General features: G+C 39.0%; 1 protein-coding gene across 4 annotated transcripts in view; it reads left to right on the top strand.

Moving 5' to 3' along the window:
- HMCN1 (hemicentin 1) overlaps nt 1-26,090 on the top strand; it is a 538,929-nt gene that overhangs the window by 241,187 nt on the left and 271,652 nt on the right. For 3 of the 4 annotated variants that reach the window (XM_019976773.2, XM_070768574.1, XM_070768576.1), the window contains exons 12-15: nt 9,966-10,107; nt 11,868-11,995; nt 14,483-14,596; nt 20,148-20,306. In XM_019976773.2, the coding sequence (XP_019832332.2) occupies nt 9,966-10,107; nt 11,868-11,995; nt 14,483-14,596; nt 20,148-20,306 (543 nt within the window). Of the gene's footprint in view, nt 1-9,965; nt 10,115-11,867; nt 11,996-14,482; nt 14,597-20,147; nt 20,307-26,090 lie in introns of all 4 variants that reach the window. The other variant, XM_070768575.1, reaches the window with a different exon arrangement.

Consider the following 26,090-nt stretch of genomic DNA (forward strand, 5'->3'; position numbering starts at 1 on the left):
TTACATCCCAGAGATCAATTTATAGCCTTGAAATACTTTTTTTTTTTAAGAATGAAATTTTTATGCCTATGTAAACAATTGATAATCCGTTGTTCTGTTAGGTTCATTTGGGGCATAAATCCTTTTGGAGGAGGGAAATAAAAGCTTCTAAAACTTTACAATCCTGTTTCTTTTGAACATGAAAAATTATTGAGGTAAAAATCTATTCATGGTTGATTCTGTTAATCTGATTTGCTCTGGGGGTAAGGAAAGCTTTAGACCAGAAGTAGGGTGCTTGAGATCTATTTTCAGGAATCATGCCTCTCTCTCTCCTTCTCTCTCTCTCTACCCCCCTCACCCTCCTTTTGCCCAGGCCACACAAACACAATGCGTCAGTTTTTAACATTGAATTTCCCATGCCTTTTTAATTTATGGACATCTATTTAGGACATATTTTCTACAGCGTGATGATGGAATCAGTGGGTGATTGGCAATGCTAATAGGGATCTGTGTGAATGATCTAATGGGAAATTTCAAGTTCAAATGGAATTATCCCAGATGTAATGATGTTTTTCTGCCAAGGTGCCTCTCACTTACCCTATGCATGGTTAGTTCAGTTCTTCACTGCCCCTCATATCACTACCTTTTTTGTTATCTCCACTGGCGTTATCCTTATCCTACTTGTGATGCACATGCCTAAACTAAATCCATAAAAATTCTCTTTTTATGGACTTCCTTTCTTCTGATTTTGTTGCCCCACTCTACTCCATAGTACCATCAGGTGTGTTTCCCCTAAATATTAATTTAAATGTCCATCTTATTCAAACCCTTTTTGTGGTTTCCTAATTACCTTGGAATAAAATTTACACTCTGGAGTCTTCCACAAGCTAACTTTCTTTTAATAATACTTTCAGTATTTTATCTTCACCCTTTATTCACATAAAACCATGTATGGCGAAGAAAAAAATAAAAATGTTTCCTTTCAATATATGAAAACTGTTTACCCTAAAAGAATTAGATATTCATATGCCTTTTCTTTTATTCACATTTCCTTAATCTGGGTAGCTGAATACTTGAACTTGCTTTTTGAGGGTTCACTTCTAATTATTGATGACAAGTAGATAATCTATTAGCTTTTACCCATAGAATATTACTGATGCTGCTATATTTCATGTCAGATTAGTATCAGGCAGATAATTTTTGGTGGTTATATATGAGATTCGAATTTTTCGTTATATAGAATTTCTCAAAAAGATAGATAGGTACTACTCTTATCCTGTCTTCAAGTTTCCAGAACTGAGGTTTTGTTTTTTTCAATTTTTTAAGTCTGTTGAATTTGTTACAATATTGGCTTCTGTAGTTTTTATGTTCTGGGATTTTGGCCGCAAGACATGGGATCTTAGCTCTCTGACCAGGGATCGAACCCTCACCCCCTGCATCGGGAAGTGAAGTCTTAGCCACTGAACCACCAGGGAAGGCCCTAGAACTGCGTTTTTCTGGTCACTGAATGTTTTCTGTCACGCTCCATGTTCGTTGTACCTTCAGTGAGTCCCTGTGTCCTAGTGCATCTGGTGGGCTACAGTCCATGGGGGTGTCACAGAGAGTTGGACATAGCTGAGCACACATGCACACGCAGACACGCACACGGCTGAGTGCACACAGACACACACATACACATTTCAACTCCAGCCCCCGCCCTCTCACTTTCCACCACTATGTGATTTCCCTCAATTCCACTTCTCATACTCGAGTCACAGGCATGTCCTGACTGCCTCCAGGTTACCTCGTTCTCATTCTAGCTCCATGGCTTAGCTCACAGAGCGCTTTGACTTTCACGCTCCCTACCTGTATCCTGTGGTTGTTCAGTCGCCAAGTCGTGTCTGACTCTTTGCGACCCCATGCTCTGCAGCATGCCAGGCTTCCCTGTCCCTTACCATCTCCTGGAGTCCACACACATCCTACCTATGATGAAATGCTAAGCCCTCCTTTCTGAATGTTGTTAATCTCTTTTTAACAGGTATTCTGTAGAACTTTTATTTTTTTGCTACGCAATTCTGCGCTTAAAGTCATGATAAATTTCATGTATCGTGAAATTTTGTTTTCCCCTAACCATATTATATGCACTATGAAATACTTACTGCCTTTTTTTTTTTAAATCATAATGCTTTGTACAGAGAGAAAAACACAATTGTACCCAATAGATGTATACTCCTCAACTGCTGAATGGACTTCAGAATAACAATAATAGACTCCATTGGGGTCACCAACCTTATCTTTGATGTTTCCATATTAACTTCAATGGATTATTTGAATCACATCAACAATTTTAGACTTCATTATATAGGTACTTTCTTTTCCTGTTACAGTACACGCAAGCATACGATTGCTTACAAAACCAAAATCTGATAATTATCTGGTGAAAAAATTTATAGAGATGTTATCATTAAGGTATTGTTTACTCTAGGTCACCCTAACTTAAGAATTCTATCATGTGAGTTTTGCAAAATTTTATGATAGGCTAAAACAATTGATCACTTCTAAGGTGTCACAGTGGCCACTATATTTCCAAATGCTTTTTACTTGTCAGGGTTAGGAATAAAAATTAGAAAAAGTGGAGTGGTATTTATTTATATGTCATGGGTTTTAAATTTTGTTTAAAACAGAGTAGGGACATCCCTGGTGGTCCAGTGGTTAAGACTCCACACTTCCAGTGCAAGAGGTGTGGGTTCGATCCCTGGTTGGGAAAATAAGATCGCACATGCTGCACAGAGTGGCTTAAAGATTAAGTAAAACAAAACAAACAAAAACAAAAACAGACTCTCTTCCTTTTTATCTGGGAAGAGAAAAAAATCTTCTGTTGACTCCACTGACTGCTCCTTTATGAGGAAGATTTTTGAAGCTCAACATAGGCATCCTGGTGAAATTTGAGCATAGTCACTGCAGAGCTGACGTTTCCTCCACAATCGTGTGCTGCCGCATGGAACTCAAAGGGCCAGAAAAGCCTTCTTTCCTCCTCCTGTGTCTGTATGAACACGAGGAGTATTCGTCTTCTGTGGTGTCAAGAAAGGGCAGATATCTGTCACTAATTAGACCATGTCACTGGAGAGAATTTTGCAATAAAAAAGGAAATATTTCTCAAGCTGATTGATGAAGTAAGTCCCTAATGACCAGAATTACTTCACTAAGATTGAAATTGATATTATCAGAACCATATGCTCATTACATCATCATAACTCTTTTTTAGCATGTGCCAGGTGGCATAGGTATTAGTCTTTTTTCATCAGTAAAACTAAATTTGTCTATTTTTATTGAAATTTCTAATATATTTTGAATATATGGAAGCATCTCAAATTTCAGAGGAATCAAGTAACATATGAAAAGTATTATCTATTACTGGAATACTATATGTAAACCGAAGATTTCTGATCAAGTTTCATGTGTAAATGTCTGGATAATACATTTGTACATACATATTTTAAATACTGTGGTACTTATTCTATCATTCTTTGTCATACTTTGCCATATAATGGAATATAAATAATAGCAAAAATTACAGAGAGCCTAGTATTTGTCAGGAATTTTTAAAGTGTTTTATGTATTCAATGGACTTCCCCTGTGGCTCAGATTGTAAAGAATCTGCCTAAAATGCAGGAGACCTGGGTTCGATTCCTAGGTTTGGAAGATCCCCTGGAGAAGAGAATGGCTCCCCACATCAGTATTCTTGCCTGAAGAATTCCATGGACAGAGGAGTCTGGCGGGCTTCAGTCCATGGGGTTGCAAAGAGTTGGACATGACTGAGACACTAACACTTTCACTTTTCATGTATTCAATATATTAATTCCACAATAACCCTATGAGTTAAGATACCTTTATTATCTCCATTAAAGTATACGTCAGATGCCATGGATTCAGTTCAGTTCATTTCATTCACTCAGTTGTGTCTGACTCTTTGAGACCCCATGAACTGCTTCCCTGTCCATCACCAACTACCAGAGCTTGCTCAAACTCAAGTCCATCGAGTTGGTGATGCCATCCAACCATCTCATCCTCTGTCGTCCCCTTTTCCTCCTGCCTTCAATTGTTCCCAGCATCAGGGTCTCTTCCAGTGAGTCAGTTCTTTGCATCAGGTGGCCTAAGGATTGGAGTTTCAGCTTCAGGATCAGTCCTTCCCAATGAACATTCAGGACTGATCTCCTTTAGGATGGACTGGTTGGATCTCCTTGCACTCCAAGGGACTTTCAAGAGTCTTCTCCAACACTGCAGTTCAAAAGCATCAATTCTTCAGTGCTCAGCTTTTCTTTATAGTCCAACTCTCACATCCATACATCATGACTACTGGAAAGACCACAGCTTTGACTAGACACCATGTTTGACTTTGAAACCATGGACTATTTAACCATTTTGAGTCTTAGTTATTTTTTTTTACCTGTGAACTGACAGTAGTGCTTCACAGGGTTACTGAGGAAAACAAATGCTGGTCTGGAGTTAGATACTTGGCACATAGGCGCTCAGTAACTTCTGCCCTCCTTCCTGTTTCGGTGAACTGACTACTAGAAAGAGACTAAGTCCCTAATTGTATACAATACACTTTCGTGTACAATATTCTGTGAGATCTTTGAGGTCACCGAGTGTCAGAAACATAGTAGGTACTCAGTAAATATTTGTTTTGTGAAAGGACTCTAAATATACCAGTGGTGGAAAATATGTTAAATTATTGTTTCAGTAATTCAAATCATTACCAATGTCTGATTAAACCACCTTGAAGAGAAAGGCCTTAAGTGTTGTCTCTGATAATTCCTACCAGAGGCATAACATCAACAAATCAGACCCAATTACCAGTAACAGGAAATTTGCGTCCTGTGTATGAAGATGATGCTGGAGATTTTTAAGACTTTGTTGAGATTTTATCTTCCTTGGTCTTTGCAGTTGGGGTCATGGCTGTTTTCATGCTCTTCTTATATAAGATGCATTTTGCCTAGGTCTTAGAGTAGTATTTTTCATTCTTAGTATCCTAATCTATGTTTAACATTTTAAAATCATTGGTGGGGAATTATGAAAACTTTCATATTTCTCTTTTGCTGTGGTTAAAATATAAAGAATGAATTAATGCCTTGTTACCTAACAGGGTGCCATATTCCCATCACTTTGGCTAATGAGCAGTAGGCTGTTATTTAGGATGATGGTGCTGATGGCTGGTCGTAGTGGTGGTGATGATAATGGCAGTGACTGTGGTATTGAAATGAGGTTGAAAACCAACCAAGAATGGATTACTTCTCCTCAAAGCCTAAAAGTGGACTCTGGATTTTGATGGAATTTAACTTCTTCTTACTTCACGAGAACTATCTTATTAAAACAAGATGAGCTTTTTTCCCCTAGGAATTAAAAAAAAAAATCTAACAGTTGAAATGATTATGTTGAGAGATGCCAATCTCTCCTAGCAAGAATCCCACTGATGGGCTCTGTAGTTTGTATATCAAAGTGAAAATAAATGTCAGTTACCCAAAGCAAGATGTAGAGCTAAGAGGTCATTTCTCCAGTAAAACCTGGATATAGATATAGATGGATATTCAACCTGATTAAGTAAAAGCTGAATCATTCTGATCATTTTTATTCAACAGTTATTTGGTCAAAATGCAGTTATGCTTGCCTATGGTTGTTCATATTCTTTCTGATTTTCTTATTGTCAGCAGAAATATTCTTTCCAGGGCAGTGGTAAATTTCTCACCTTCTGTGGGATGATGTCATCCCATCTGTATGTTGCACACAGACTTACTTCATGACCCTGAACAGCACCCTATATCCAGGCTTTATTGGAGATATGACCTCTTAGCTCACTACATCCTGGTTTGGGTAACTGACATTTATTTTCACTTTGATATCTGAACTACAGAGCCTACCAGTGGGATTCTTGCTGGGACAGATGCCAAGCCAGTTCTGGCAGAGTTCACTGGAAGGCATCGTGTTTAGCCAAAAATCCCAGGAGCTGCTGAATCTTTGCAGCAATCCTATGTCAAAATGAGGTAGATATGAGAAACCTTTTATTTGGGGAAGGTGGGAGTAAATGTGGGTATTCAAAAAATTCCACAGAGAAACAAGTGTTCGTTTTTTTCCACTTCTTCCCCTGAAGATTGTCTGCAGCTCTCCCACAACATGTGTGGTAGTCCAGCATTTCAGAATTGATGGACTCCAGATGGAGTCACAGTTTGGACTTACTGGCTATGGCTAGTCTGCCCTTGACCTCACACATTTCTCCAGCCCTCTGTTGACTAAGAGGAAACCATAGAATAGTATTAGCTAGCAACCAAGTCTGCTGGCCGGAAAAACCCTTAAGCATTAACTTCAAAGACAAAATTATTTGAAAAACCCAATATAAACAGGAAAAAAAAAGGGGAGTGAGTGATTAGAAGCTGCTAGCAATTAGGCACTAATTAGGTTTGTTCCATGGTATAGCTGCCCAGTGGCACCATTTGTATCTCTTTCAAATGTATAGGGATTCCTCAGGCTAGCGTTTCTTAGTGAAGCCAAACCACAATTTGCAGACCAACTTATTATGAAGATACACCACAAATATATCCAGATCTAACTGATGAACTGAACTCTCAAATTCATTTGTAGTAAAAACCTGGTTAAGTGAAAAACTCACACCCTGTCTGTTTGGCTCATCAGTATATCCCTGTAAGTTAGCACAGAGCTTGGAACATAATAATTGTGCAAAAAGCATATTATTGAATTAATTTATTTTTGTTAATACTCATGACATCTATTTCAGACATCATGCAAATGAATTTATTTTTATCTTATTGAGTGGGGCATATTTACACAAAGTAAATTATTTAAACTACCATTTATAAAACAAATAAGTCACAGGGATATAATGTACAGCAAAGGGAATTTAGTAATATAACAATTTTGTGTGGTGCTTAACTATAAAAATAATCATGCTATACACCTGAAATTAATATAATATTTAAGTCAATTATACTTCAATAAAATGTAAAAAAAATAAGCGGGCTTTAAAGAGAAAGGCAATCATTAAATATTTCTTTGATGATACCTTTGTTGATGATTAATTCTTACTCTGAAGTAGTATAGATGTAAAACATGTAATTGATTAGACCAGCCTTATCAGCATCCCAGTTACCCCAGAGAATTCTTGTATTCTTTTAGATAATAAATTTCTGATTTAATGTTTCATTTTTGAAGGTTTTTTTTTCTGCCACAGAAGTAAAATATAATATGCACTTTGAATAATGGATATTTTCTGTTAAGTTGAGCTGTTGTGAATCCATGGGCATGAGGCAGATGATCAATATAGCTGGATCTTGAGAGGTTGGCAGGCATAACAATTCTCAGAACCAAGTTAGAGTTTAGGAATGACCTGTGTTCCCTCAATGGTTTTAAGTCTCTGTTATTTACAAGTCACTGGACAATGTCAAAGGGATGTTAAATATTGTGGAGTATACTGGAATATGGAATAATATTAAAGACATGGCCTCAACCTCAGCAAAATTTATAAAAAATTTATTAAAAAGGGAAAGAACAATTCAAACAAAGCAGGCTGCTGTCAGGACAAGTTTGGTTCTCAACCTGTGTTCATTATATAGAAAGAGGCAAAAGGCTCTGTCTGGAGACCTTACCTGAAAACAGGTTTATATTGAAGTTCCAGACAAACAGGTGGAAGCCAGTGGTCAGCTAGTTGGAGCAGAGTAGCAAGGGTCCCCGTGGTAACCAGTGGAGACTGAAACATTTGGATCAGATTCATTTTACTCTCAAAAGCAATTTACCTGTCATGCTTTCGTTGCTTTTGGTATCTCTCCTGCACTGATGGGGCCAGATCCCTGATGGAGAGTACCCTAAGAGCTCCTTCCCAGCCAGAGCCCGGGTTGGGGGTAGGAAGCCTAAGGCCAGTGTCATCGAGGCTTCAAGGGCACCATCGTACATGTGTGGTCCCAGTTCCGGCTTGGCCATGGAGCTCTTGCTGTGGCTGACTGCACGCTGCTACTGCTGTTGCTGCTTGTGCAGCTGAGCTGCATGGGCCAAGTTCTAAGCCAGGATCACCTTTATACTGCCTGCTCTGCTTCATGGTCATCACTGTGGCCATGGTCACCTACCTGCCTGCTAGGTCAACATGGTCAGGTAGTAGAGAATGTGAGTATCATCAGGTGGTTCATCCAGTCCTTCAGGTATATATATTCAAGTATATATTCCCATTCACTTTGAGATAAAGGGCCACCAGAAGCTGGAGGTGGACCACTTCTGTGTCATTGTTTCTAACCACTAGAGCATCCTGGGCACAGTGGGTCTCAAGAAGGACCTTCCCAAGGGTTGCCAAGCAGGAGCTGCTCTTCACAGGGCACATGGGCCTGACCGTGTACCTTGGTGCATCTTCATGGCTGATGCAGATAATCAGTAAACAGTCTATAATAGGAAAAGAAGAGAGTTTTATTCAAGTCAAACTGAGGACAGTGGCCTTGGAGACACAGATTCAAGAATATTATTATCATTGTACAAAATGAGAGAGGCTTATATAGGCAAAAACCGCAGTGTTGCATAAGTTGTTTGTCAAGATTAGGATTGAAACTGGCAAGAAGTAGGGATGCTTATTAAGCAAGGATTGTTTGGGGAGCGAGATGGTTGCATAGTTACAAGGGGAGACCTTGAGACCATAAGGTTGCAGCTGGCAACTGCTAGTAGATGTTTTGAGAACAGCTGTTGGTGTCCTTGAGTCTGATGCAGCTCAGAAGATTCAGGTTCTTGGTGATGCAGGAGCTTGTCTGAAACCACATCCACAGCGGCCACCTGTCTCCATTTTGAATGCTTGAACCGGTTACTCCATTTTAATTTTTTAAATCCATTCTTTAATGGTTAAAGCAGGTGTACAATGCACGTTTGATAATCCATCAACAGGCTGCTCTGACTAGCATAAAGTTCAAGCCAGATCATGTATAAGCCAGAATGACTTTGCCATCCCTCAGTATGTGAACATTTCTTTCATCATCATCCGGCAGTGCTCCAGGACCTGATGGCCCACGTGGTCTAGCGCGTGGTTAGGGAGAACCTCGAAGTGTGGTGCTGCTCCACGTGCACTCAGAATGACAATAGGGACCTGCTGCCTTTCAAAAGGAGACTTCTACCTGGTGATCCAAGTCCATTTGCCCCTTCCCTCTGTGTTGGACTCCACCTTCTCCTACAACCACAAGAGGAAACTCTTGGCCTCGGAACTATTAAGGTGGAGGTGCTGAATACCACCCCTACCCAGCAGCCTCCCTGTGGCTGATGTCGCCAAGGTCATGGACACCCGCCACCAGGCCATGAGGACCACCTGGCTAGAGAATGAACGGAGGAATCCCCGCCCCAGGACCTCATATCACTGTCCTAATCCTGCTGCTCTCCTCCTTGCATTCAGGGAGCAGGAAAGTGGAGGCCTCTTCCTGTCATTGACCTCAGACCCAGACTCCTGATGTGCCCTCAAAGGAGAGTGTGCCAGGCCCTCGCCATGCTCTGAAGGCAAGGCCTTGCCCACCCTCATGCCTCCAAGATCTGGGAGTAGGATCAGGCTGCTGCTCCAGTGGGCTGACAGGGCTGGGCTGAGCTACACGACCTTGGGATGAATGACTGGAGATGAAGCCCTCTACGGTCCTCCCCAGGCCTGTGGTACAGAGTCAAGCTTTGGGGTCCCAGCCCCAGCCTGCATCAGTCTTTCATGAAGAAGAGGGACTCTGGGGAAGCGAGGAGAGCAGACCCTGGTCTCATACAACTGCCAAAAGCTAGAAGACAGGGTCTGCATTCCTTGCCCGCCTTGGGGAGTACGTCTGCTGAGTAACTGCAGCTTTTTTGTTATTGTATATAAACAAATTCCTGGAAGTGCAAAATAAAAAAATGTTATAAAGTAAAGGTGTGGTAGTGATAAGTCTGCAAATCTGCTAATAGAGGAAGCTCCTGACATCATTGGCATTTCACGCTGTGTGTTTTCTTTTTATCTGTAGAACCGCCCAAAGTCACTGTGATGCCTAAGAATCAGTCCTTCACAGCTGGATCTGAGGTCTCCATCATGTGTTCTGCAACAGGTTATCCCAAACCAAAGATCGCCTGGACCATGAATGATGTGTTTATCATGGGTTCACACAGGTACTGGGTTTGTATCATGTTCTTTGTTTTTACTGAGTAAGAGGAGTTGATGAAATTTCTGGTCAGAACTAATCTGACTAAATCTCTGGGGTTAAGGGAAGTTTGACACAAATCTGCAGCTTTAGATTTTCTCAATAGGCCAGGAAATGTCCATAAAGTAATAAATGATGGATGTCTAGAGTCTGAGGTTCTTGAGTGTTGAATTCAACAGCTAGAACTGAGTATTTCCTTACTTTGCTTTGTAAACAGAACACTGTAACAGTTGATTTACCATGAATAATCGTGTGCTAAGTCACTTCGGTTGTGTCTGACACTCTGTGACCCTATGGATTGTAACCCTCCAGGATCCTCTGCCCATGGGATTCTTTAGGCAGGAATACTGGAGTGGTTTGCCATGCCCTTCCTCCAGGGGATCTTCCTGACCCAGGAATTGAACTGGCATCTCCTACGTCTCCTGTATTGGCAGGCACGTTCTTTACCACTAGCACCACCTCGGAAGCCCATGAATAATTGGAATGGGGATAATAAACTTTCTGTGGGTAAATTGATGTGCATTTAACCCATCCACTAAAGGCTTGGTCCTGGGATTTGACAGGAGAGAGAGGCAGAAGCAAAGGATGGAACAGTAGCTCTAATTAAAGTGTATGCAGACTTTCTTCATAACTCATGTTCACCGTTGCCTCTCATACTACATTTCTAATTGTAGTATTTTATTCTGCTGGATGCTTTTAAAAGAAAATGAATCCTCTCATGCTCAAAGAAAGTAATAAACACTTGGGACATAAACAGTGAAGTTTCCAGCCATCAGGCTCCCATTACTCTGGGTTTGTCATGAGAAGATGATCTTAGCTGTGAGCCAAATTCTATTCCTGGTCTCTTCAGGGACTCACTTGAGACATGAGGCATTGCATCTCTCAGGTTTTCATTTTGAGGAACTGTTTAGCTTAGAAGTTCACACAGAGCAAGATTGCCTGGGTGCAAACTTCGCTTCTTCCCTTTACTGACACTGACTTGGGGCAATTTGTATAACCTCTTTGCTCATCTGTATAACAGATAGAATAGTAATATCTAACTCATTGGATTGTTGCTGCTGCTGCTAAGTCACTTCAGTCGTGTCCGACTCTGTGTGACCCCGTAGACGGCAGCCCACCAGGCTCCCCCGTCCCTGGGATTCTCCAGGCAAGAACACTGGAGTGGGTTGCCATTTCCTTCTCCAATGTATGAAAGGGAAAAGTGAAAGTGAAGTCGCTCAGTTGTGTCCGACCCTCAGCGACCCCATGGACTGCAGCCTTCCAGGCTCCTCCGTCCAAGGGATTTTCCAGGCAAGAGTACTGGAGCGGGGTGCCATTGCCTTCTCTGCATCGGATTGTTAGGAACATTTAAAACATGAATAAATGTAAAGGTGCTAGATCAGCCTTGGCACATGCCAATTACTAGATATATGGAACCTATTGTTATTATTCTGGAGAAGGAAATGGCAACCACTACAGTATTCTTGCCTGGAGAATCCCATGGAGAGAGGAGCCTGGCCGGGCTACAGTCCATGGGGTCGCAAAAAGTCGGACACAACTGAAGCGACTTAACACACACACATATATTGTTACTATTACGATGTTTCTTCTTATATAGTGATGCTATTAATTGTTTTTGCAATCAGCACCAAAGGCATAACTCTAAAGTATTTGAAGATATTTGAAGGAAGTTGCTATAGTTCCTTGATCCTATTACTATTTTCAATTTTATTTTCTTTTTGTCTATAGGTATAGGATGACCTCAGAAGGTAACTTATTTATCAAAAATGCAGTTCCCAAAGATGCAGGGATCTATGGTTGCCTGGCAAGTAATTCAGCTGGAATGGATAAACAGACTTCTACCCTCAGATACATTGGCAAGTATAATCAGTTTAAAAGCCAGTTCAAATAGGATGAATATCATATCAAGTAATGTAAAAATGCAAATTAATATTGGAATGAGTCATATCCAGTTGTATAATTTTTTTTTTGTCTCACACACTGATTAAAGCAAATATTTTAACTAATTTAAGTTAAAAGTTCAGGAAATGAATAGCTTCATTAGTCAACAGAAATCAAGGAAGATTCCAGATTATGGAAGAGTTTCTGATTGCCCATCGAGTTCTGTCCTTCCATGGTTGATCTATACTTTGTAATATTTTACTTACAAATCAACAGATTCTATATTTTTCCTAGTTTACCTCAACTTTTGTTTTACATTTTCCACTTACGTCCATATATGTTTGAATTTATATATTCATACGTAAATGCATATATATGAAATTGTTTATAACATTTATATTATAATTAAATATTTATAACATTCCTGTCTCTATCTAGATATTATTTTTGCTTTTCATCTTCAGTTTTTCCTCTCCAAACTCAAATATTTATTGAAGATAAATATTTTATTTTTCTTATAATAATAAATAATATCATGACAACTATTCTATAATATCACATAATATATTAGAATATATACATTCTAACATGTAAATGTAATCTAATCTATTATAATACATAATCATATATTCTAATAATATATAATAGAATATTTCTTTTAATTTGATGTTTCTTAGACAGAGAAAGGACATGGGCATTACATACTCAATCTCAGTTTGTAAATTGTAAATAATTAGTGACTAGAAATTCACTCTTTCTCTCATTTTTATTTACCATAGTTCATAGTATGGTATGTGGAGAGGAAGGAGTATAAAAGAGTCATAATAAAGACTGAGAATTATAGAGGGTATGTATAGATGAGGGAGGTAACAAAAGTTAAATACTCACCTAAAAGCCTGGGAAGAGTGGTTTCATTTGTAGAAATTAGAAAGGCAGGTGGTGAATAAGTTTTTGAAGGGAAAATGGGCTTAGATTTAGAGATGACAATGAAAATCAATCACAGAACACCCATGTGGAGAGAGACCAGACAGTTGGGAATAGGATTTGCATTGCAGAAATGAATTTTGGTTCATTCACAAAGAAACCAAAATATTCCACCCATTTATTTAACTTATTAATCACTCAAAGTATGTAAAATGCTATGCTAGAGATTATGGAGTGTAAAATTTTTTTAAAAAAGTACATTATGAGGCCCTTATTTTTCAAGAGTGTGAATAATGAAAGTAGATATACATAAAGAAATATGATAAGGAAGACACATAAGCACTAACGTGGGAGGCTGGCAGAGGGAAGAGTAATAATTCCAGACGGGGAATTTGCAAGCATTTCTCAAAGGAGACAGGATTTAAGCTCAGTCTAGAAGACTGAGTGGGATTTAAAGACTTGTGACAAAGGGTGTCAGGCAGAGGAAACAACTTTAGCAAAAGTAGGAAGATGGAGAAAATAGGGCATGTTTTGAAACAAGTGTGGCTTCATACCTGTGGCAAGTCAGAAAGTGTAAAGGGGGTGAAATTCAAGAATAAGCCATGAACCAATATGAGTTTCGAAAGCCAGACTAGGAAATTATGAAATGCAATCACTGAAGTTTTCTAGCCAGGTAGTAACATGATCTTTGAGAAGTTAACTCTTGGCTTTGTTTAAAACTACCTCAGTTGAAGTTGGAAAGACCTAAAATGTTCAATTCATTTAAAAAAATGGGTGCGTAAATGGAAGCATTAGGCAAAGGGGTGAATTAAAGACAGCTAAGGAAAGAAACTTAGAGGATGTCTGCATTTAACATCAAAGGGGAAAACAGAGTCAAAAGTGGGAGACTGCTTTTTATAGGTGCGAAGTTTAGCCTTAAGTAAGCATTAGTCACTTAGTCATGTCCTACTCTCTTTGATCCCATAGACTATAGCTCCCCAAGCTCTTCTGTCCATGGAATTCTCTAGGCAAGAATACTGGAGTGGGTTGCCATTTCCTTTTCCAGGGGACCTTCCCAACCCAAGGATTAAACCTAGGTTTCCCCCATTGTGGGCAGATTCTTTACCATCTGAGCTACAGAGAGGAACTCCAAAAAAAGTTTAACCTTAAAGAACAACTGTCTCTGTAGATAAGACATGAATATCCTTAAAGTCACATAGAAAATGCACATCAATTAATTGAAATATGCATCAGTTGTGCACATTTCAAAATGTGTATCTCAGAGAAAATGTGCATCAATTAATATCCTAAATTTTTGGACTCTGTTTTAGCAGAATTATTTTTGCCTGATATTCTTTTGGTTTTTATAGATGATCTTTTATCACACATCATTGTGCATATACATTAGAAGAGTTTATTTCTATTTATTATAAATACTGAGATGGCCACAGGCACATAAATAATGATTGTTTTTTTTAATGGCTTCATTTAGTAAACATAAACAAGGTGCACGTGGCATTGTGCTAGGCTTTAACTGTTTGCATGTTTGTTGTTTTCAGAAGCCCCGAAGTTGATTGTAGTTCAGAGTGAGCTCTTGGTTGCCCTGGGAGATACAACAGTTATGGAATGTAAAACCTCTGGTGTTCCTCCACCTCAAGTTAAATGGTTCAAAGGTACATTTCTTAAGTATGTTCATGTCTGATTCACTTAGTATTGCTCTCTCTTTTGGATAAAAATAATTTGTTAAAAATTTGTTTTGGTGTGTGACTTAGCAGCCCCATAAAATGTGTTTATGGTCTCACTAGAGACGGCAGTTCAACATGCTGCACTCTGAATTTCAGCATTTGACATCTGGTGTGGATTATAGAACCGTGAAAATCAAAGCAGGAAAACTTCTCCTCTGCTAATCCAGCTGAACATTCTCTTTGTTAGTTTAGGATTGTTTCCTGTAGAAAATTGTCCAGGAATACTCAGTTCATGTTTAAAATAGCTTCTCTGATTTCAGTTCACTTTGCTTAGGCTCTCACAATTAGGAAGTTTCCTAGATTCTGCAGATTACTTTTCTATAAAGTGCTCAAATAAAGACTCGTGTTAAAGCTTACAATTGAATACCATTTGTGATTTAAAGACAAATGTATTTTGTGGTCGGCTTTATCATGCGTGCTGGATGTTTATGTCAAGTATAGAAATGATCTGCCCCTGTTTGTGACATAAAGGTTCTGCCTCTGTGATTCTGTAATAAAATAATAATAATGTGCTGCTTGTCCCTGGTGAAAATGCCCTTGGGCCCTGGTCCAGGCTCAGATGCTGACAGTGGCTATCTCTGCAGAGTGTCCCGCTCCTGTTTCTCTCAGTTTTTCCAGTCTATGAGAAAGAAAAATCCCCACAAACACCCTGAGAGGGGAGGTTGCTAGGATTATTGAGATGCTGTTTGCAAAATACTCTTTAATCTTCAGATGAAAAATGCTAAATAGTACAAAGCACTATTGTTATGATTCTGTTTGTTAAATCACAGACATTCCCATAGCAACAGGTTGATGTCATAATCACAAAATTGTGAATTCACCTCGGGTTCAAACTCTTGGGGAACATGAGGTGAAAAAGAACATGAAGCTTTATGCAGAAAGCAAATACTTTCAATAACATAAATCAGAAACAGGGAGGGAAACAAGGAGATAATGTCATTTTTCATAGTTTTCCTTGTTAAATGATTTTTAAGTCTTTGTGTTTTCTCTGATAAGAAAGCATTTGTGGATTTGCTTCTTAATTAGGTTTCAGTTCTATTTCAGTCAACAAAAATGAATTTCCCTAATTTGAAATGCTTAAATCTTTAACTTTCAAATGAAATAGATAATAGTTTCAAACTCTCATCTTAAAGAAATCCAGAAAAAATGTGTTATAGAGGTAGTTCTCTTTTTTAATTGTCATCAGGAGTTTATATTAAAAATAAAAATGTTTTAAAAACTAATAGAACCTGGTGATTTCTCTGCCTGTGTAGAGCTGAGTCACAGAAAGAGTCTTTTATGCTCTCAGATTGGGGCTACTCTCCTGAATAACTTTGTATGTCAGTTTTGGCCCCACAGATACCTTGGGATCTAAATGAGGAGTTAGGGAACCAGCCAGCCACCACATGGAAGATTCTAGAATTAACTATGCATTTGTTTCTCTTCTCGACTAGAGACATTGGAGTTCAATGGGCCAAGTAAATCCTATCTCATTTCTCTGTTCAAATTATGCACCAGCAGAGCTAGCATGTGGGCATTAAACACTGACAGATGATTATGCAGGACCTGCATTTTGTTGAGCAGCAACACACACAGCTGCCCTGAGCCCCAGGATCACTGGCTCTCCCAGTCACAGGCAGGCAATTTATCCCTTAGGCAGAGTCTGGATCATAAAGAGAAAAGCCAGAAGACAAACCAGTTTATTTGCAAACTGGCTTGAAAAAAGAAAGGGGTGGGGGACAGCTGGACCTTTCTTGTCCATCTCTGCTGGAATGAGACACCAGCAAAATTAGGAAAATCCCTCATTTGGGAAACTACAGGTAATAGATTAGTTCTTTCCCTAACCATAAGAATAACCTTTTGATCATGCCTTTTTTCCCCCCCAGGCAGTTCTGATTGAATAAAGTAACAGTTTGTTTTTTAAACAGACGTTACAGCATTGTTAACTCTATGCACTGTTGTACAGCGGATCTCTAGAACTCATTCATCTTGTGGGACTGAAACTTTAAGCCTGTTGAACAATGACTTCCCATTTCCCCTGCCCTGCAGCCTTTGGCAGCCACCATTCTTTAATAAGTGGTATTTCATTCAGACCATTCGAGAAAAGGAATCTCACACATACAAATGCCCACCAAAATTTTAGATATTAGAAACGAGCAACATAAGATGGGTTCAAAGAAAGAATCAAGGACACTATTAAAATATTGTATGAAGAGTATTTGTGGCAAAATGGTAAAGAAATTGGGTTTCTTTAGATTGGTGGTTATTATAGTTGGGAATCCCTGGAGGTTCCCACCAACTCTTTCCAGGTCCATGAGATCAAAATTATTTTCCTGATGATACCAAATTGTTATTTGACTCTTTCACACTCATTGTCTTATGAGTGATTCGTGAAGCTTTAGGAGCTGTGTAACATGTGATATCCAGTAGAGTGAATGCAGAAGCAAAAAAGAACACTCAACAGTCTTCTTTTAAGCTAGACAGTCTAGAGATTTGCAAAAATGTGAAACAATGCAACTTTTCTCACAAAATTTCTCTAGTTCAGAGAAATATTATTTTTTATAGGATAGATTTATGTTAAAATGTCATGAGTTACTAGAAAATAAGTGCATATGCTTTTAAACTTTTCAGTTTCTTTTCTAAAATGCTGCTGCTGCTAAGTCGCTTCAGTCGTGTCCAACTCTGTGTGACCCCATAGACCGCAGCCCACCAGGCTCCTCTGTCCCTGAGATTCTCCAGGCAAGAATACTGGAGTTGGTTGCCATGTCCTTAGTACAGATAAATATAATCTACATAAACAAAAACTCTTTAAAGTCCCTGATAATTTTTTAGAGTGTAAAAAAGAGTCTTGAGACAAACATTTTTGAGAACCAATAAAGAACTTTCAACAGTTTAAAGGATCTTATGTCATGGATAAATTATCTATTAGTCTTTATGTCCATAGATGCCAAAATCTAATTTAAACTAAAGCAGAAAGTATCCTCCTTAGTGGATAATGATTGTTTTAAATCCTAGAATGTCAGCAAAATTTATATACTATAATGTATGTAAATATTCTTCTAGTCTTATCTAATATTAAAATTAAAGATTTACTCCCCCAATCATCTTCATCTCAAAGTTCTGTATTTCTTTATGGCTTTATAGCAATACTTTGATTGCTAATTGTTCAGTAGAAATCAAGAGAGATTATCAAAATATGATCAGTATGTAAACTTGATATAACCAGTGTTTTCCAATTTATAGTTTGTTTCATTACTGCTGTTTTTAAAATACTTTTATTTAGAAAAAAGTGCTAGCAAAAAGGTCTTATTTCATCCTGTTATGTCCTCTGACATATACAGAAAAAACTAAGGGAGAAGTAAAATGCAAAACTCTAAATGCGTTTTAGTCCAAACATTTTAATGCTTGATGAACAGCTTGGTCACATTGCATCCTCCCCTAGTGGGAGGAAGGTTTATGTCAACATCATCTGCTTTTACTTATGAAAATTTCCCAGACACACATAGACAAGGCTTTAGCTGCTTCTCTCATTCTCGCATGGTATGCAGTAGCCAGCTTAAAAGGATGATTGAGGTTTTAAATGTTGGAATGCTGAAAAATACTTTATTTTTGGCACTCACAGTTGCTAATGTAATTTTTTTGTTTTGATATTTATGGCTTCTTTGACCTCATCTCCTCCTCAAATTATAAAAACAAAATGAGAATTTGTTTGTCACCCTAAGTCTGTTGGTTGTTGCTTTGTATAGTGTTCTAGAGAATTACTAGCTCTAGGGTTTTAGCCTGTTAAAAGCTAAGGGACACAGATGTAGAATATAAGCTTATGGTTACCAAGGGGGAAACAGAGGGATGGCATCAATTGGGAGATTAGGATTGACATATATGTACTATTATTAATATGTGTATATATTAGTAAAATAGGTAACTAATAACCTTCTGTATAGCACAGGGAGCCTTCTTCAATACTCTGTGATGACCTTTATGGGAAAGGAATTTGAAAAAGAGTGGCTGTGTGTGTATGTGTAACTGATTCACTTTGCTGTACAGCAGAAACTAACACAACATTGTAAATCAGTTGTACTCCAATAAAAATTAGTTTAAAAAGCTAAGGGAGTTACTTCTGCAGTCTTCAGTCCCAAGACACATGGCTAAGCCAGTAAATGGCATTTTGGAGAATACTTCTTTAGACTTGACATCTGGCATGCTGTGAAACCCTAAGAGCAATGGCCTTTAAACCTCCTGGAAATTTTTTAGGATCCCCACAAAAAGTTTTACATCACCCTTTACAAAAAAGAAGCAAAAGAGGTAGGAACACTAAGCTGTCATGTAAATATCAGTAAGTGTTTGTCGCTTACTTGTGCCCAGCTCTTTGCAATCCCATGGATTGTAGCCTGTCAGGCTCCTCTGTCCCTGAAATTCTCCAGGCAAGAATACTGGGGTGGGTTGCTGTTCCCTTCTCCTGAAGATCTTGCCGACCCAGGGATCAAACCCGGGTCTCCAGTACTAGGTATTTTTTTTATGATACTTGTCATCCTGGTTAATTTCATTCTTAGGTAAGGAGAAACCCTGGAGGAAAGGAAGCCTAAGGATAGGCTGACTCAGCTTACAGATTTGTTGAGGCATTGCCTGCCTTCAAATAGAAATGGTTCTCAGAGGATCTGAGGTGTTGCAGGGATAGGCAACCCAGACATAAGTCATCTTTCTTGGGTTATTCTACCCTCACACTGAGGTCAAACTCATTATCTGGTTGCATCCTCCACTCATTTATTCCCTACCTGCTTCTTCCCCAAACCCTGTAACTCTGACTTAAAAAACTTTGATGTATAATACAGATTTAGTAGAGGTATCCTGGGAGATTAATATAATAACAGTCCTCTCCAGGAGTTCTCCATCCATTCTTCTTCTTTCAACAAGCTCCTTCCTATGCTCTCTAGCCAGCTGTGGTTCCTTAGCCATTCTTAGAATCCCCTCAAGCAGCTTAAACCTCTCACAGGACAAAATCTGACTGAGAACATTAAGCAAACCAGAAACCTGGGCATTTAACCAAACTAAGAACACCCATAGTCTCCAAAGTATTTCCTGGGTAATTGAAATTCATCCTGTTACAAAGATGGTAGAAATTTTGTTTCCATCTTCATCTTCCTTTTCTATTTTCACAGCTGCAGTGATAGCTTCCACTCTTTCTTAATCTCCCAACATAGCTTCAAAGAGTTTGTTCTCATTTAGGCACACATACAGTAGGAAATATATGCACATAATTCATTTAGAGCCTGATTTTTTGGTTATAGGTTTGCCTGTGGAATTATATAGTCCTAAATCAGCTCATTACCAAGAAACATTTCCTTCATTCATTGCATAAGCATTGTTTAAGTGTCTATGTTGTGCCAGACACTTGGATTTAAAAACTTTACCATCAGTTTTTTTCAGAAGTTTTGCCGTCAGATCAATAGCAAACTATTGAAACCCTTAACTGTGTATCATTCTCCCCGTCATTCTTACTTAGGGGATCTTGAGCTGAAGCCCTCAACATTCCTCATTATTGACCCTCTCTTGGGACTTTTGAAGATTCAAGAAACTCAAGATTTGGATGCTGGTGATTATACGTGTGTTGCTGTCAATGATGCTGGAAGAGCAACTGGCAGGATAACTCTGGATGTTGGCTGTAAGTAAGCATCCTGGCTCTGATAGACAAGTTTGTTTTGAAATTGACCTGGAATTTTGTCATGCTCACAGCTTTGAAACAGTTAGTGGAAATATTTGTCAGAATGGCAAAATTAGAGTTAGCATTTCATACTATTAATGTAATGTAGTTAACATTTACCAAGTTTTTTTTCCCTATTTACCAAGCACTGTACTAAGAACAGTGTGTATATATATGTGTGTGTGTCTATGTATATATATATATGTATGCATTATATCATTAAACCCTACTAAGTTTTTTTTCTGTTTACCATGCACTATGCTAAGAACACCCCACTCCAGTACTTCTGCCTGGAGAATCCCATGGGCAGAGGAGCCTGGTGGGCTGCAGTCCATGGGGTCGCTAGGAGCTGGACACGGCTGAGCGACTTCCCTTTCACTTTTCACTTTCATGCATTGGAGAAGGAAATGGCAACCCACTCCAGTGTTCTTGCCTGGAGAATTCCAGGGACGGGGGAGCCTGGTGGGCTGCCGTCTGTGGGGTCACACAGAGTTGGACATGATTGAAGTGACTTAGCAGCAGCAGCAGCATGCTAAGAACAGTGAATATATATATGTGTGTGTGTGTGTATGCATTATATCATTAAACCCTTCTAACAATCTTAAGAGGAATATACTATAATTTTCCCCACTACAAAGGTAAGGAAATGGAAACTTAAAAAAGTCTAAGCAAATTGACCAGCTCAAGAGCTATGGAGGGATGGCCTGGTTGTTTGAACCCAGGTTGTTTGATTTCAGAGACTATAAGCTTCAGTGTCTCTCATCTGTTTGCCAAACATTTTCCAATCAGGAGTCATCCATTTGGACAGCAAATTCCTAAGTATTAACATCTGAAGGCCGAAAATAAGACTTTGGCTTTCGATCATGATTTGGAAATGTTGATGACAGAAAAGGTAGCAGATTGTCCTCTTCCTTTTTTTTTTTTTTTTAAATTCACTAGCAGTGACTCCTTTGTGTATAAGAACAAAGCATGAACTACAAATAAACATCAGTCACAATGGGAATGACACAGCATGTGCATGACAACTTCAGTCGGATTCCTCAAGGAGTTTGGTCCTCCCTTCTTCGTCTCTCCATCTCATGCTTCTTGAAAAATAAAATTACACAGTTATGGTTAACACATGAAATAAAGCAGAGCTTGTTTCATACGAGAAAGAACCCAGCAGCTTAATTTTAACAGATAAGTCATATGGTTGCATCACTTAAATTTATAAAATATGATTTATGCATGATGATTTTCAAGCCAAAACTTTTTTTTTTAAAGGTTAAGAACTATAAAGAAAGTGCATTTTTTATTTTGAATAAAGTAACACAGAACATTTTAGTTCTACCATCTTAGTTCTTTAAATGAAAATCATGTCCCTCTAAGCTTAGTATTTTGTTTTGTATAAACTAGATGTTTTCCCTCTTGGGATCTTTTATGATCCCCATGCCCTTGGGCTTTCTGGTGAACACTCTGCATTCTTGGTGATTATGCCCTTTGGGTAGAATCAACAAAGCTGAATATGGTCACAAAGATCACTGTAGAATCTGTCTGGGGCACAGCAAGATGTGTTTGAACCATGACTAAACCCTGTGGTTACTGAGAGAAGTGCTTTGGAAATAAGATTGGAATCTCGGGGTGGAAGGTCTCTAAATCTATCAGCAGAGTGTAAGATACAAGAAATGCTTTTAGAAATACTGGGTTGGCCAACCCATCTACCAGTATTCAGAAAAACTCAAATGAACTTTTTGGCCAACCTAATATAAGGCCCAAATGAAGGGGGTGATCAGATACAGAATTCTTGTTTTTAAGAAATATACAAAGTACAGAGTTTGACTTCTCAACATTTTCTAGTTTTGCTTTTCCCTCTTCCCTGCATGTATATTTTTTTGTTAACCCAACATTCTTTTAGAGTCATCTAGCTCTCAGTTCAGTTGAGTCGCTCAGTCGTGTCCGACTCTTTGCGACCCCATGAATCACAGCACGCCAGGCCTCCCTGTCCATCACCAACTCCCGGAGTTCACTCAGACTCTCGTCCATTGAGTCAGTGATGCCATCCAGCCATCTCATCCTCTGTCGTCCCCTTCTCCTCCTGCCCCCAATCCCTCCCAGCATCAGAGTCTTTTCCAATGAGTCAACTCTTCGCACGAGGTGGCCAATGTACTGGAATTTCAGCTTTAGCATCATTCCTTCCAAAGAAATCCCAGGGCTGTTCTCCTTCAGAATGGACTGGTTGGATCTCCCTGCAGTCTAGCTCTAGAGGAGTGAAATAGCTTGGCGAAAAGGGAATGATATCCTCAACCCCTCCAAGATTGTAGAAAATCTCCAGAGAAAAGGGAGTGACACCCTCAACCTTCCAAGATTATAGAAAACCTAAACACCCTAACATGCTTACTTGGTGCCTTCTTAATTTTTTTAGCTTCTGGACTTGCCAAGTTTCTCTTCTGATGAGCAAAAAGCAATATAAAAGTTAGAGCTGTCTGTGCTGGAGTGACTTGGAGTAGATTAGGAAACATCCTAATAAATATTTTATAACCTAGACATCAATCTGCCTCTTTGTCTTCAGTCCATCTCTAATTAGTGCCCTCAGGTCTCTTGCCCTCTTGTATTTACACCCCCTCAGACAGGCTATAATCTGGAATCATCTTCACATCCTTTCCTATAACCATGATGCTGACACACCAGTGGGAAGGATCACCTAAACCTTGGACTGTGATAAATTAACAAAATCCTTCCTCAGCTCTTGACTCAGAGCTCAGTCCTCCCGTGTGTCTGTGTGTAACTTTCTCTCCCATTCCCTACGGACAGTTCAAAGCTGAGAACTTTTTCAAGTCTCTTCCTAATCTCCACCACCTTTTCTCTCAGCTGTGGCTTTCCCTTCCGCCTCAGAGATAGAAGTGAGACATTTTGGCAGTCAGTCCCTTTGCCTCCTACCTCTGTGTCTGTAGACTAATCCTCACCTCCTTCCCTCTCCTCTCCAGGGTTGTGAAAGAAATGAAGATGGGGAAAAGTTGATAAGATGGTAATATATGGATCAAAGGACTAAAGGTCGTTAACAGCAAACAGATTCTGAAAGACTTACCTCAATAAGTCTTTAATTGGTACTTAACAAGTACCAACCATTGTGTGAAGCATCTCACATACATTATTTTGTTTCATAATAACTATGAAGTCTGCACGATGAGTATCTCTATTATGAGCTCAAAGAGGTTAGGTAAATTATCCAACATCATACTGCTAATAAATGATAGACCTAAGAGGACTCAGCCCTTTCATCTGTTATATTCATCTGTCACGAGACCACAGGCAAGTTGTTGTTCAGTCACCCAGTCGTGTCTGACTCTGCGACCCCACGGACTGCAGCACGCCGGGCCTCCCTGTCCATCACCGACTCCTGGAGTTTACTCAAACTCATGTCCATTGAGTCAGTGATGCCATCCAACCATCTCATCCTCTGTCGTCTCCTTCTCCTGCCTTCAATCTTTCCCAGCATTGGGGTCTTTTCAAATGAGTCAGTTCTTCGCATCAAGTGGCCAAAGTATTGGAGTTTCAGCTTCAGCATCAGTCCTTCCAATGAATATTTAGGACTGATTTCTTTTAGGATGGACTGGGTGGATCTCCTTGCAGTCCAAGGGACTCTCAAGAGTCTTCTCCAACACCACAGTTCAAAAGCATCAATTCTTCTGTGCTCATCTTTCTTTATAGTCCAACTCTCACATCCATACATGACTACTGGAAAAACCATAGCCTTGACTAGATGGACCTTTGTTGGCAAAGTAATGTTTCTGCTTTTTAATATGCTGTCTACATTGGTTGTAACTTTTCTTCCACAGAGTAAACATCGTTTAATTTCATGGCTGCAGTTACTATCTGCAGTGATTTTGGAGCCCAAAAAATAAAGTCTGCCACTGTTTCCACTGTTTCCCCATCCATTTGCCATGAAATGATGGGACCAGATGCCATGATCTAAGTTTTCTGAAAGAAAAATAGATGGGCTGTCCCTCACTGTCTTCCAAAAATTTGCCCAAGTTCATGTCCATTGCATTGGGGATGCCGTCCAGCCATCTCATCCTCTGAAGCCCTCTTTTCCTTCTGTCCTCAATCTTTCCCAGCATCAGGGACTCTTCCAGTGAATCATCTGTTCTCATCAATGACCAAAATACAGGAGATCCACTTCAGCATCAGTCATTCCAGTGAATATTCAGGGTTGATCTCCCTTAAGATTGACTGGTTTAGCAAATAGTTATAGTGAAATTAAAAAACTGTTTTGAGTTTAGAAAACTGTGGTCTGGGCATGAAATTTGATGAAAAGGAGGAATTGCTGGAGAGCTGAAGGTCTCGAAGTTGGTAGCTGGTTGACATGGGCCTCAGAGGAACATGATTACTAATTTGGAGCGGAGAGGTAGAAATTTGAAATGGCCTTAAAATAAAAGGATGTAAGAAAAAAAGTTATATATAGTTATATATTTATCCCTTGTTCCTTGATCTGGATTTTTTTTCTCTTCACTCATATTCAAAATCTTCACTCTCAGTGACCTTTTCTAAAACAATGGCTTCCTTAATTTTATTCCAGTAATTTTCCTGATGGAGCTACTTACATAAACTCTATTGTTTGCTTACTGTAACCTTGATCATTGTTAGCGGTTGCCAAATAACTTAATATTACATCACCATTCATAATTTTGGCATGCCTTAACTATTTCCCTATTCACTGTTAGTATTCTGATCATTGTATTAATAGCTCACAGAGTTTGATTAGACCTTTTCTGGCTACCTAAAAGTACTGTTGCATATCCTAGCAAATAGGTGATGTAACTGCCACACACTATGCATGTCACAGTTGTGATGGTTCTGATTACTACAAGTAGGTTTAAAAGCAACCTTCCCCCCCACCCAAAAAAAAAGCCAAGTTTTACCCAGAATTTATATAGAGGTTAAGAGAATGGGCTGTAAAAAATGACTGGGTTTTCTGCCTACCTTTTACTAGTACCTACTTGACAGGTTGGACTTCTCACATGACTCCGTGGTAAAGAATTCACCTGAGAAGCAGGAGACGTGTGTTCAGTCCCTGGGTCAGGAAGATCCCCTGGAGATGGAAATGGTAACCCACTCCAGTTTTTGTGCCTGGGAAATCTCATGAACAGAGGAGCCTGCTGGGCTATCGTCCATGGGGTTGCAAAAGGAGTCAGACATGACTGAGCAACTAACCAACCTACCAACCAACAACGTGATAGGTTGGCTGTAAAGATGAAATGAGGTATTGTAGCCCATGCATTGGGTTGGCCAAGAAGTTCATTCGGATTTAAATTTCTTGGCCAACCCAATACATTCAGTATGTGAGCAGTTACTGCTTTTCCTCAAAGCTGCTTAATGGGACGTGTATCAGATAGGTGAATATTTACTTTACAACCTGAGTGGTAGTTTTGATTCTCCAAGTCTTGAAAAATAATACAAAAAAAGCATTAAAAATAGTGGTATAGCATTTAAGATTAAGCATTGTGCTTTTAATATGATAGTGTTTCAACTTGATTTTTGAAAAGAGGGCTTGAGATAATTTAAGTGCTACTTTTAGTAGTGCATAAAATTATTCCTTTGAGTTCCAGAGCTATTGGGCGTAAATTTAAGTAGATTATGACTTAAGAAGAAAAACTTGCTTTTATCCATATCATGTAACTAGTTGGGCTTTCAGATTGTTTTTGTGGGTCTGTTACTTCACATAAACAATGCTAGATCAAAAAATAATCATAAAAAGTCTGTTTCATG

This window comes from Bos indicus, chromosome 16 (genome assembly GCF_029378745.1).
Source record: "Bos indicus isolate NIAB-ARS_2022 breed Sahiwal x Tharparkar chromosome 16, NIAB-ARS_B.indTharparkar_mat_pri_1.0, whole genome shotgun sequence".
Lineage (NCBI taxonomy): Eukaryota > Metazoa > Chordata > Mammalia > Artiodactyla > Bovidae > Bos > Bos indicus.